The sequence below is a fragment of the Halichoeres trimaculatus genome, unplaced genomic scaffold (genome assembly GCF_033239565.1).
Source record: "Halichoeres trimaculatus isolate MK-OKI-2021-1 unplaced genomic scaffold, fHalTri1.1 fHalTri1_scaffold_16, whole genome shotgun sequence".
Lineage (NCBI taxonomy): Eukaryota > Metazoa > Chordata > Actinopteri > Labriformes > Labridae > Halichoeres > Halichoeres trimaculatus.
Window position 1 is genome coordinate 9,436,855 of NW_027437194.1, and position 13,528 is coordinate 9,450,382.

Genomic DNA, 13,528 nt, shown 5'->3' on the forward strand with positions numbered 1-13,528 from the left:
GTCCCTTGTCCCGTAGGTTCCTCTGGATTGCCTGCTGCCATGGAACTGCCACACTGCAGCTTCTATGGCTTTTTAGGGTCGTCTACACCACAGCAGTCAACTCTCCTGCTTTGGCCAGGAAACTGATGTAATTTACCCCTCTTTCCTGCCGTCATCCTGTATTAATATCCTTCTGTATATAGGCATGCACCGATCTAACTTTTCTAGTCCCGATACCGATCCTGATCTGATACCAGCGTTAAATAATAACCTGCATGCTCTACTGTAGGATAAGACTGGTAATGTTTTGAGTAATAGACAAATATGAGTACATATGGAATAACAGAAGTTTATACCTATTTAAAGTTAGGGATGCACGATATTATCGGCACAATATCGGTATCGGCTGATAAAAGCTTAAAAACACGTTTATCGGTATCGGCAGATATGAAAATTTCTGCCGATATGCACAGCGGATAAGGTGCTATTCAGTTAGGATTATTATTTTTATTATTATTATTTTCCATCTGAAAAATAAGCTCCTTAAATAAAATGTAGCACTTCATTTATTTGCACTGCAGAGCTCTGTGTCTGTCACCAGGTTGTTACAGTAGCTCTAAAATAATCAAATACAACTTGGTTATGTTTAAAAATGCATTGTACATTTAAAGTTCATGTGATCTAAAGAAATCATTTTTCTGTATTTCAATACTGAATGTCTTGAGTTAGAAAAAATAATACGTTTCTTATTTATGGTAAAATCAAATGTTTTTTTGTCTTGTTTTATGTGTGTTTCTTAAACAAATAAGACCGTCACAATAAGAGTAACCTATAAATTCCAGTACAGGATAGACTTAGCTTTCTTTACAGTGAAAAAAACAAACAAACTTGTGATTATCGGTATCGGCCAAAAGGAGTTTCAATTTATCGGCATATCGGATATCGGCAAAAATCCTATATTGTGCATCCCTGTTTAAAGTATAAGTGTTTAAATGTTTAACAGCAGTTTGGTTAAAAAATGCTTCAAAATTTACAGAAATGACCATTTGATTGTAAAATGTTATACCTTGTAGACTAAATTATAGTTTAGCTTTAGTGTCAAGCTTGGACCGATCCTTTCCCACCGATAGCTAATCCAGCTTTGAGGGGCTGGATTGGTGCCGATACTCAATACCAGCATTGGATCGGTGCATCCCTACTTGTAAATCCCTTGTATTACAATAATGTGATACAAGGGATTAATACCTAGGTGGGACAGCTCACAGCAGATGCTAGAAAATTTCCCTTATTTTCAAACCCAAAACTTGACTGGTAGGGTTTACAAGACAATGGTTTTAGGCTGAAACGCAAAGTTACTGTTGCGTTTAAGCCTCTTGTTTACAGGCAAATGGCATTTTGGCTAACTTAAAACATTGTACGTTGTACTTTCATTATAGCAACTTGAAATTCCAAGTGCAAACGCTTCGACAACGATGGTAACAATGGTAGACTACTGTGTTGTGCTTGTGCTGCTGAATCTGCTGACCGCCTTTCAACAAAATGTGCATCTGTTGCACCACTTCTGCAATCAGCAAAGACGCATTTGCGTTTCTTCTATCAATTGTAACTTGCTGAATGCTGCAAAGGTTTGTACTCATGGTGAGTTAAGATGAGATAAGACTTATTATCTTGTCTTCACATTGGCTCTTTGTTAATATAACATTTTACAAAGGGCTTTGAGATAACGTTTGTTATTCTTTGACACCATAATGAACAAATTATCTGATTATATTCAACAAGCTAACTAAGTTTTTTTTTTTCTTTTGGTTGGTGTGACATACGATGTTGCATTAGACACAGACATAAATATGAGGTCCATATCAGCCTGTACAGCATCATGCAGTGAATCACCTGTGGAACAAACTAAAAGCATCCTGTTGTAGTCAATGCTTGGTGAAAGAATTTCACCTTGGAGGAAATTAAAAAGAAGCCTCATCATGTTGGTTTGTACGCTTGTGTGATTTTGCTTTAAACGATCAGGACACTCAGATATTTTGTATTTTTTTCTTACTTAGACACAAAGATCTGTAAGAATAGGGCCATGTTTTTATGATAGACAAAGAAAAGAGAAAGAGCTACCCTTCTTTATATTTCAAAAACACTGAAGTGGAAGGAAAGGAGACAGATTAAGGACAGAAGAGGTGAGGTCACCACCAGAAAGGTAGACCGCCGTGGGCATCAGCAGACTGACGGATACTCACCACTTCAGTGAACTCATTACTCCCCAGGTCCAACCTCTCCAGCAGCGTGAGCTTATGCATGCTCCTGCAGACACACAGGACAGACGGGGTGTGAGACTTTTAAAATCAACAGGGAAATCACATTAAATATGAGATTATGACACACTTCCAGCTGGATTCACACGTTAAATGTTTTCACAAGTGGAGAGCGCCACAAAACCAAAGAAAGGGACAGAACACAGATCAGAAGATTTACGGTCAGTTTTCATGTTAAATATTGGACATTCTCTAACTTTACTCCCACAGCTCAGTTATTTTACAAGGCAAATAAATACCTCTGAGCGCTCAGGCGTGACAGAAATATGCTTTAAATAATGGAAAATGTATGACGTATGCTCGCCTTAAGCAGTTGCTCCAGAGCTTTCTCCCCCACATTTAGGTCGGTGTAAGTAAACAAGCAGATATAGACCAGGACGACTAAACTGTTTAAACTCTTAGATTTGACCAGACAGACTCATTTTATGCACCGAGTACAAAAGTGGGTTTGTTTCAGACACCAGTTTGTAAAAATCAGCTGAGAAAGATATTTAAACTTCAAATTCTGCAGGAGATACACAAGAAAATGAAGAAATGATGCCCTCAAAAACCATTTAGATGTAAAGTTTCTCAAGAGGGATTCACAAGTTCAACAAAAAAATGATCTAAAGTGAAACTAAACAGAGAGAGACAGCGGTTGTAGATGAAATGGAGATGTACAGAGTCTTGTTTGGGAACAGAAACGATGATCCTCTCACAGCGGCATGAACTCTCCGAACACGCGTGAGATAGAGCAGAGGAGTGGAAAGAAGAGGCCCACCGACACTTTCTGTGGAGTCTGTTTTGTTTTCTTGCTGCTCCTCATAAAATGAGAATGTAAGACACGTGGCGTAATTTACAGATATGATTTAAGCCCTGTAGTGTTTTAAGTGCTAGGTGCATTGATGTGAAAACGATTATCTGGATGTTTTTGAGCCGCAGCCAACTTTGTCACATTCTAACCTCAGAGTTGGCAAGACCACCCGCGACCCCAGAGTGAGCAGGAGGGGGTGAAAGAGCCACGCTGGCTCGACTACAGAGCGAGTTCACACTTCGCCTTTTGACCTGGAGCAGTGAGGAACGCAGCATCCTTCTTTAAACACAGAGAAACGTTGGGTTTAAGCATGTGCTCCGTGTGTGAGAGAACAGAGGCAGAACCTTCTACGTGAGAGCCCTGAAAAGACTTCTGCAGCGCCCCTTTGTGCACGCACACATTTGTTTACATCTCTGAAATGCTTGTGTGTTGCTCTGGCAACGTTCCCGGTCATTAGTCGCTTTCTTTGTTGGGGCTCCAGCCTTAAACGGGTCTGGCCTCCGTCACATAAGCACAGCGGGAGGAGAGGATCTGCTCAGAGCTACTGCACAGGCGGCTCCTGCCCATCCGTCAGTCGGACGAAAATAAGAAGAAGGGAAGCGAGTGATAACAGAAACTCCGCCAGAGGGAGGAAGGACAAAAAAGGCAAAGAGGGACAGTTTTCTCATGAAGGACAAAAAACAAACGGCGCAGCGAGCGATGCATGGGAGAGGACGGAAAGAGAAAGTAACTTCTCACACAATCACCTGGAGCTTTCTCAAATATTTGTGGGACGTTTTTGTCTCCCAGTGGCACTTCTCAAATGGTGGAATAACCCTCAGCACTGTCTCAGCGGAGGATTATAAAACCTGCCACAGCAAGCAGCCAAAGAAAGGGGGCTCTTATGTAACTCCATGGAATTTAATACTACAGTTAGAGGGGTGGGGAGGGAATGTTCTGTAAAAAAAGGAGGCAGATTGGAGGACACAGAGAAGACACTGCAGGGTTTTTCAGAGAGGGGGAGATAAGGAGGAAGTGTAAGGGAAATATTTAGACCTGCACGCTACAATTTTAAGATTTGAGTCGACCAGTGACGGTTTCTTAGAGGCTGATAGTGACAACGATAATGAGAGGGAAAGCTAATCTGATTACCGATAACCAGCAAACACAGCAAGTCATTCATCCAGGAGGGCTCTGCGTCACCAACACAAATATCACAGCGCTAGGAGTAAAAGTAAAAAGACAGTTTGACCCAGTTTATTTATTAACAACCAAATCTGGTTCGACTTTGGCTCTCTGTGCATGGAGCAAAACTATGTCCAATAAAAATTCATGCTTTGTGTTCATATCTGCAGAAGAAACTCATAATACGCTGGGACAATGTGCTTTTCTCCCGATTCGATTCTTTTATGATTTTTGGGGTGCTGATTTGATTTAAACTGCAATTCTACGATGTTTCCGATTTTTGCAATTTTTAGTTTGCTTTTTAACACCAGACCATGGGAAAAAGTTGCCATATTTTCCCAAAAAGTGCACTTAACATTAGGGCTGGAAAATTAGTTGGATTTTAATCGTAATTTCAATTTTGCCATCTGACAATCATAGAAACAATATAATCGAAGAAAAACAATTAATATGCCACACAGTGTAGATGTATGCAAGTTCCTGTGCTTCATAGCTCTTCTGTGTTCCATGTGCAGCCACAGCGAGTATGTGTGACTTATGTGTATCAATAATACTGTATGTGCCACTTGCTGGTTTCTTTAAAGTTGTGTTTAAATCAGTACTGAAGTTTTTGAATAAATGAATAATTGTGTATATTAATTGTGATTTCAATATCACTTAAAATAATCTGGATTCTTATTTTTACCATAATCGCCCAGCCCTACTTAACATGTATGTCCATTTTTAAGATTTATTCAGGGATCTGACATCTCAAACTTTTGTCCAACCCAACCAATAAACAAAGACTAAAATGAAGGACTTAAATTTGAACAACAACAACAAAAAAAGAAACCCCTAGAAAACTAACCTGTAAGCTTGCATAGCCACAAAAAGACAAATTCATCATCAATATGTCTTATTTTCCCTGACATATGTCACGAAGCACTGCAGGAACAAAAGCATGACTGGCTGAAAACTACATACAAAGTTTCAAATGGCTCAAAACTAGAACAAGGCTGAAGGCTGCTCAGATGAATACTTGCATCTTGCTACTCTGATTACACTTCCTGTCTATCTGACCCCATTTCCTGTGAGCTGCGTCCATGACATTACAATCCTTAAGCTGCTTCCAGTTTAACTGAGGACTGGGGTTATGGTACTGCAGATGAAAAATGAAAAATCAGACCAGGACCTCTTGTAAGTTTTCATTGTTGTGCCTCTTGAATTGAGTTCCCTGGATTCCCACCCTAATGATGATCCTCTCCTTGTTCATGTTAGGCTGTAAAACCTCAAACCTGTTGACCCCTGATCTGGCCCCATCCATTATGTCAGTTTGTAGTAGGGGTCAACAAAAATACTTTCTTGTTTAAACAGGTTTTGTTTTATTTTAGAAGCCACTGGGCATTTTAGGTGTTTTTTTGTGCATCTGCTTTTTGAAAATTGAAGTGTCACTGCATATGGCAAAAAATAGAAGACTTGCGTTTCTGACGAGTTTGTCTCTGACTTTCCAGATCCAAGACGCAGCCCAGAGGCAACATAGGGGATTAAGTGTGAGTTAAATCACTGATTTAAATAGAAACCTATCACATACGGTGTTGTGACGGAGCTGAGTTGGACCCTGAGACACATCTACTGTATTTTGGCCTGTTAGCTTGCAGCTCTAATCTTGCCTTGATGTTGGATCTTAGTTGTAAAGTGCGTTGAGATAAGACATGTTTTCCTGTTCTTTCAACAACCTGAGTTCCAAAAGTCTTTCTTTGTATATCTGTATACTGAATAACAAGAGGATACACTCTTATACTCCTCTTGCTTGGAGGAAGTCTAACCTCTAACGAAAGTGATCAAAACTGATTTTAAAACTTACTGGTTTGGGAAACAAAAAACAACACAAAACACAGAAAAACTGGTTCAAAAAAGCCAAAACACACACGCACAAGCTTCAAGCTGCTTTGAGCTTCTGCTGGATCAAGCTTAAATTTAATTTTTCTGAACATAGAATAAGTTAAAAACAAAAAAAGATAACTTACTTTGGCAACATCTTTAACTGGTTCTCCCTCAGCTCCAAGATCTGTAGTTTAGTCAACCTGCAACAAAGATTTAGGGATCAGCATCACAATATGAGAAAACAAAGAACATGTTTAATATTCTTCAACGGTTGATCTCCATCCAGCAGAAACCTTCACTTATCCTCAGTTATTGTTAGTTCACACTCTGTATTTGTCACACTTTCCTTTAATAATAATTCCTCAGGACTCCTGAGGAGAGAAATCATCATTATGCTCTGCCTTGCAGGAGTGAAATGTTGGTGGTTTTCACTCAGGTGTAATTTCCTCCTACTGAAGCACGATCCATTATTCTGTTATTTTATTTCTAAGAATACAGCATGATTTCTGTAGCTCTCAAGTGACCATAAAGAAAGCAGTGTGAGGATAAACGCCTTTGGACTGAGAGAGTCTGCTTCTTACGTCAAAAGATCAGCATGTGTCTAAGCAATAAGAGCATCAAGAACGTCCTGCTGGGTTCAAGAAATCAGTTGTTTATGCCGAGACTAAGTCCACTTCTGCACTCGGCTCCTCATCAAATACTCCAAATGTTTCATGCACACTTTGTACAGTTTGCAAGAAACAATCAAGTCTAAAGATGAGGGGAGCAAACTGACCTGCCGAAGCTGGCAGGAAGAAACTCGAGGAAGGCATCGTTCAGGTAGAGCTGCGTCAGACTCAGGAGCTGGGTGAAGCCTTCAGGGAGCCTGTGGACAAATCAGTCGATCAGTTAGACGTTTTCTCAGCTCTTTCATGGCTAAAAAAATAATAACTCATAAAAAAAATAACGTAGCAGGCTTTTTCCATACAAAACATGATGAAATAAGCATCACCTCGTTTAAACTAGGCATAAAATATGAAATGCAATGTCTGACTGTTTCAAAATATATGAAAAGAAAAGGGAAAATTGTGGAAAACTGAAATAAACTGGAACCGATTGAGGGTGAAAATGAGGGTGAGGAGTACTCACTTGGAAATGGGATTTACGCTCGCTTCTACGACTGCGAGGACTTTGCAGTTCTTGATATTTTCCGGAAACTCCTGGATACCTGAACAGTGAATGACAGAGAATGAGTTAGACTCCTGCACGAATCTGTTTGTGTATCTAAACAGATTATTTTAACTTCTGACATGCAACAAATGACCAAAACAAAAAATCACTGGTAGAACAAGAAAGACGCTGCAAACAGCAGAAACAAGAGCGCCTGGGGTGACCAAATCAGAATGAAGACAACAACAAAAAGAGAAAACAGAGATTATTTTATTATGTGTGGATCGAGGCTGCGGCACAGTCTTAAGATTTATTTCCACCCACTTTGTTTTGTGTCCACAACACTTAGCGCCAAGCGCTTTGTGAGGGAAGATAAGCTTCTTTTAATGTCAGCAGGGCACATGCAGCTCTAGGTCATAAAAACACAACATCATCCTTCAGCACTGGTTTAATCTGGGTCGTCCCCACACTCATGCATTTATATTAGGCCTACCTTTTAACCTTTATAGTTTCCATAAAGGGTTCTGCTGAGCGTGCACGCTCTTTTTCTGTTCTGCTTCAAGGTTGCACACTGATCGTCTACTCTCGGTTAGCTGCAGCGTGACTCTTTCTTTTGGCTTACAGCACAGATCATGTCAGATAATCAGTCTAATGTGAAAAAGTCTCATCTGGGCATCATAACAGAGACCTGTCAGACACCTTGCAGCTGTGTTTTGTTCTAAATGTCAGCTTCAGACGACACTGAGAGTGGAAAGTTCTCATCAAATAGGTGAAAAAGTGAAAGGACTTCCAGTACAAAGCTCTCCATCACAGCGAAGAGTGCAAATGTTTATCTTCAAAGAAGGTAAATGTCACACTTTGACAACTGCTGTCACTTTCCCTCTCAGTGAAAACACTGACAGGAACACCTTGTACAGATATTTCCTCAGTTTATGTTGGAACCAGAGGAGGTATTCAAGGAGGGCACGTAGCCTCTGCGCTCTGAAAAGAGACACCAAGGCAGAGAGGCCTCATTTTCTCACAAACCGTCAGCTAGAGATCACTTCACAAAGTCAACTTTAGGCAGAAGTATATACTTCTCAGATTGTAAATCACTTTAGTAGACTTTTCCCAGATGATTCAGTGATCTTGGTTTTAAATCTTATCAATAATTATTAAGGCTGCAACTAATGATAATTTTTCCACTTACGTAATCTTTTGATTACTTTTTTGGTTGGTTGATTAATATCTAGCATATATCATTTTGGATTTCCGTTTCACCTGGCCTGCTTGAATTTAAACCAGTAGAAGCAAATCAGAGTAATGGCACATGGTCTGCACTAGACGTTTTTCACCAATTTGTTTTTTAGATGTAATGTTCTCAAACTTGGGAAGCCCAGGGTCAGCTGTTTGAGCATCCTCCGTGCTTTCTGCCATAATTCATCTGAATAATGTAAACCCTGGGAGCAAAACTGCCACCACCACTTTCCTATAAACCTGATGATCTGCAAGTACAGATGACTTTTTACTAATAAAAACAATACTACATGTTGACACTTGAACTCCCGCGTTGACAAATTTTTCTGAGGGACGTAACTGATTGTGTTGTGTAATCGTTGCAGTCTTACAAAATATGTTAAGTTTGTACGATTCACTCCGATGTAAAGTGATTTAGACAAAAACATCAGACTTGATGCCATTATCTAACCCTTTCTAACGTTTTTACAGATTTATATGTAATTCTCTATGTCTGTTTCTAAATAAAATACCACTAGCTTTGGCTGGAAGCACAACTTTTTCAACACAAACGCTGTTATATGACATCCTCACAGCCCAAAGAAACATTTCTCATAACTTTAAGTAGTAAAGACTTATTTTTTGCCTGCAGTAGTCAGTTTTTTGACCGTCAGACCAGAATTTTGCATGCATTAATGAATCTAAAGATACATACAACATGTAAACAAAGCACAAAAAGTGAGGCAGTTTGTGTTTGGTGGATTATTTATTTATAACTATTAAAATGTGCCATACAAGGAGCATGCATTTGTGGGATAAGCAGCAGAGCCCAGTACGAGGGTTGTGCAGATGAAAATTTTTCCAAATCTTTTCTGCCAATGCTACACAGCTTTTTCTTGACTCTCAAATTTGTAGCCAAAAGTTGTGACGATAAAAGTAATCTACCAAACTCACATTTCTTACTTTTCTGTGCTAAATTTAGATTAAAAATGATAAGGATACTGAGTTAAAACAGCGCTTTCTCTAGCCTTCACCTGACAGTTTACATTAATATACTGGAGTAGGGGCTGTTGTTCAAAGTCTATTAGTTTCAGACCAGCCCCTTTCAAACACAGATGGCACAGTGTCAGAGGCAGTTTGGGGTTAAGTGTCTTGCCCAAGGGCACTTCAGCATGTGGATCAAAACCCCCTGACCTTCAGGTTAAGAGAGGACAGAAACTACCACCGAGCCACAGCTGCCTCTGGCTGCTGAGGACAGGACACTACTAAAAACTGCCAATCCTGGTCAGGATCATGTTCATTCATGGTCCCATCTGCTGTTAAATAAATAAAGCACCAGCAAAACCAGCACAGGCTGAAGCTAGCTGCAGCGCTACATGGCTAGTCTGTCTCCTTCTATGGCGTCATTTCAGCTGAAAGGCTTTTGTTGTTGCCATACTGCCCTCTACTGGTCTGGTGCTGTTTTGCTCTCATATGGTTGCTACGGGTTGAGAATATTTGCTAGCCTCGCAATTCGATTCTATTACGATACATCGATATTTACAATTTTTTGCAAATTTTAGTTTGCTTTTTAACACCAGACCATGTCAAAAAAGTTAAATGATGATGTTTACAGACTGTATTGGGAGCCATATTTTCCCACAGAATGCAAATCGAGTGAGTCACCCTCTGCTGGAGAAAAATGGCAACTTTTTTCTAATCCAGTTCATAAACAGAGACTGAAATGAAGAACTTGACTTTGAAAAAAAATGTTTTTTTTGACAAGGAATCTCGATTTTGATATTGCCAAACAGAAAATCCAGATATATTGTACGATTGTTTGTCCTGCCCCTAATAGTTGTGCTCACTTCTAGCTGTAAAAAAAAAAGAGAGCAAACCAAACATATGGATTATGAACCAGTGGTTCATAATCCATATGTTTGGTTTGCTCAAGTGACTTCGTACACTCTACAACTCTATAATTTAATTAAACAGACGCTTTTGTCCAAATCAGAGTAGAACACAAGCAAAAATCTAGACTCTAACTAGCTTAACAAAGCTATATCTGTGCTTTCCCTGCAACTAAGTTTTTTGTGTTTGGTGTTTTGCAGGTTTAAGCTTGTGCACTTCATCTCTCCATCTCATCTGGAAATTTTGTTTGAGTAGATTTCCAATGGGGCACGAGGAATATCTAAAGAAATCTTTACATGGAATCAGTTGAGCATGTCTTACTCCATCTTCTTTCTGTTTGAGAGATGCCGTTGAAGCCACAACACCACAATGACGCTCAGGCGAGTTGCACATTTGAACCCCACAGTTCACTGAACCCGAGCATGTGTGTGGTTAGTTTTCAGGTTTCAGGAACACGATCTGACGCAACAGGTTTACATGACTCATTAACCCACCACTCAAACACCTGACCTGTATGTAGAGATGTACAGTACGGTAAAGAAGCCGCTTGCTTACTGTTTTTGCTGACATCAAGCTCCCTGAGGTTGATGAGGTTCGCGATTGCTGCCGGCAACACTGTGAGGTCATTATCTGGCATGCTCAGCCGGTGGAGGAGTTGGCAGTTAAACAGTTGCTGGTGGAGGGGGAGAAGAGATACAGTTTTATTTAAAAAAAGCATTGTTTACCAAGAATATGCTGCATAACATTAAAGTTTGAATACTGCCAGTGTTCAGCTGCATCACTCAAAGACTCTTCTTTTGAAATGAATATGAATGAAGTCCACAATGCAAGCTTTTCAACTTGCTCTGCCTGCAGACAGTCTGTATTCTCAGCCTCAGGAGTGATGCTTTCATGTACTTGTGTTGAGCATAAATAGAAAGTTTCTGTACATGAGTGTGTGTGACTTACTTTCGGCAGCTCCTCGATCTGGTTGGCATCGAGGTAGAGTTCCTGCAGAGTCTTCTCAAAGCTAAAGATCTCCTTAGGAACAGTCTCCAGGCTGCAGTGGGAGTAGTCCAGCGATGTTACCGCCTCCTCCTCACCCCGCAAGCAGCGGCATGGCACCAGACGAACAAACAAACTCCGCTTGGACATCCTCAGGCACTGCGGAGATAAGAACAGCGAGTAGGATCAGGAAGAGACGAGGTGGGCATCATCTCCTGCTGCTTCTTTCCTTTTTACCTTCACACCTCCTACGTTACACACATGTAATCGTTTTAGTGCAGTTTAAAAATAATCCCTTGCGCACACACACACACACACACACACACACACACACACACACACACACACACACACACACACACACACACACACACACACACACACACACACACACACACACACACACACACACACACACACACACACACACACACACACACACTCTTGATCTTGATATCTGATCTGTGCATCTGATCCATGACCATGTGACTGCAGCCCTATTTGTCAGGGAAAGGATCATGTTTGTGCTTTCCTCACACAGGACGGATCATTGTCAGCAGTCAGGGACTCAAATGACTCATGAAAACAAACAAAAATGCAGTGAATGTGATTTATTCTCTTCAGTCTTGGATAAAACTGACTCATTTAGAGAACAGAGATACAAATGAGACTATACTCTTTCCTTAAACTGAGAACAAATCAAACATTCATTCTTATTTGCAAGAAGAGATTTGTGCATCCAGATATTGGTAACCGCTGTGTGTGGGTTTCTGTGGTTGATGACGTAGACGTCTGTTATGACATATTCTCTCCCACACAGAAGCATGAGAAACTAATCTATCCATCTTCCTGCCCTCAAAACAATAATGCTGTCAGATTGCGGTGCAGGATCCTTTCATTGCACTGGACTAACTTGTGAGTTAAGCCGCTTTTATAAACTCTGGCCTCCCGGGCTTTCATCGCAACAAGCGGCCAAAGCTTTAACACTCAACCTGACAGTAAAAATCTGTCCTGAATGCACAATAACTAAAGTATGACAACACCAAAATGATTTTAGGAACATGTCAGAGATGAAAACTTCCTCTGAGACTTCAGGTCCTTCTTTAAAGCTCCCGTGGAGAAGCTAAAAATTTACACTGATGTATCTTTATGACCTACACATGCATGAGATCACCAATGATGAGATAATTAAAGAATAAACCAAAAAAAAAGAAAAAAGAGATTTAAAATTTCCAGTTTCAGTGCAACCTGCAACTCTTTCACACAAATTACCTCCACTTTCACAACGTTTCCTTTCTTATGCACTGTCTCCAAATAAAGGCATACAAGCCTGAAAATATAATCTAAAATAGATAAATAAAAAAAAAGAGAAAATTTTGAGAGGTCTACTTTGTGTGATTGATTCTTTTGTGTAAGCCGTGTTTTCTCACAAATTTAAGTTTCCTGGAGAGCCGGAGGCGGCTTGTAGTCCTTACCCAATCACTCTGTCTTGCAGTTGTCTTTATTTATCAGATGCTTTTGTCAAAATGGACCAAATATATCCATGCTGACGAATACTGGAGTTTCCTCTTAATATAGAATTATTGTTTGATGTAAAAAAAAAAAAATCTCTGATTCAGAATCTGGTGTAAAACAGTCACAGTGTGAGCAACTCACAGAAAAAGCTTCGGCGGATGAGCGATGACTCTGTGGGGAAGAGCCACTTCAGTAGAAACCTTTCAAAACAGACGTGGGTTTGCATCATGCACACTCGGCTCTATTATTTCCTCTGAAACGCTGGGCTGCTTGTTGCTGTTGTTTTTTAAATCTGCAGATAGATCACAGCTGATTTCTCACGGTGCAGGAAGAGTACTCTACATAACAGGGAATTAGAAACAGACTCATGAATTGTTTTCTTTTTTTCAAGATTCACTTAAAAGAGCATCCCAGAGACGCTTAACATAAAATGTTAATTTTAAAGTTTCTTTTGCTGTTTTTTTCCTCTGGGAAAAGCTGGTTTCAGCTTCTGCAATTTCCATAGGTGGGATAAAAATGAGCAGCAGCTTAATATCAGGGGTTGACTGAATCCTCTGCTGGGCTAAAGCTAAGAATAAAAATACAAAATAGGTTCGCAGAGAAGCATTTTGGAAACTTCTTCTTTCACTATCAAAAACTCTCCCTCCTGTTAGATTAAAGA

At 40.0% G+C, this 13,528-nt stretch overlaps 1 protein-coding gene across 3 annotated transcripts in view; it reads right to left on the reverse strand.

Annotated features, from left to right (window-relative positions):
- Window positions 1-13,528, reverse strand: part of erbin (erbb2 interacting protein) — a 76,437-nt gene that overhangs the window by 28,668 nt on the left and 34,241 nt on the right. For all 3 annotated transcript variants that reach the window (XM_074689790.1, XM_074689792.1, XM_074689789.1), the window contains exons 3-8: window positions 11,317-11,511; window positions 10,924-11,041; window positions 7,243-7,321; window positions 6,890-6,979; window positions 6,258-6,314; window positions 2,220-2,283 (exon numbers count right to left, since the gene is read on the reverse strand). In XM_074689790.1, the coding sequence (XP_074545891.1) occupies window positions 2,220-2,283; window positions 6,258-6,314; window positions 6,890-6,979; window positions 7,243-7,321; window positions 10,924-11,041; window positions 11,317-11,502 (594 nt within the window). In that variant the 5' untranslated portion in view covers window positions 11,503-11,511. The remainder of the gene's footprint in view (window positions 1-2,219; window positions 2,284-6,257; window positions 6,315-6,889; window positions 6,980-7,242; window positions 7,322-10,923; window positions 11,042-11,316; window positions 11,512-13,528) is intronic.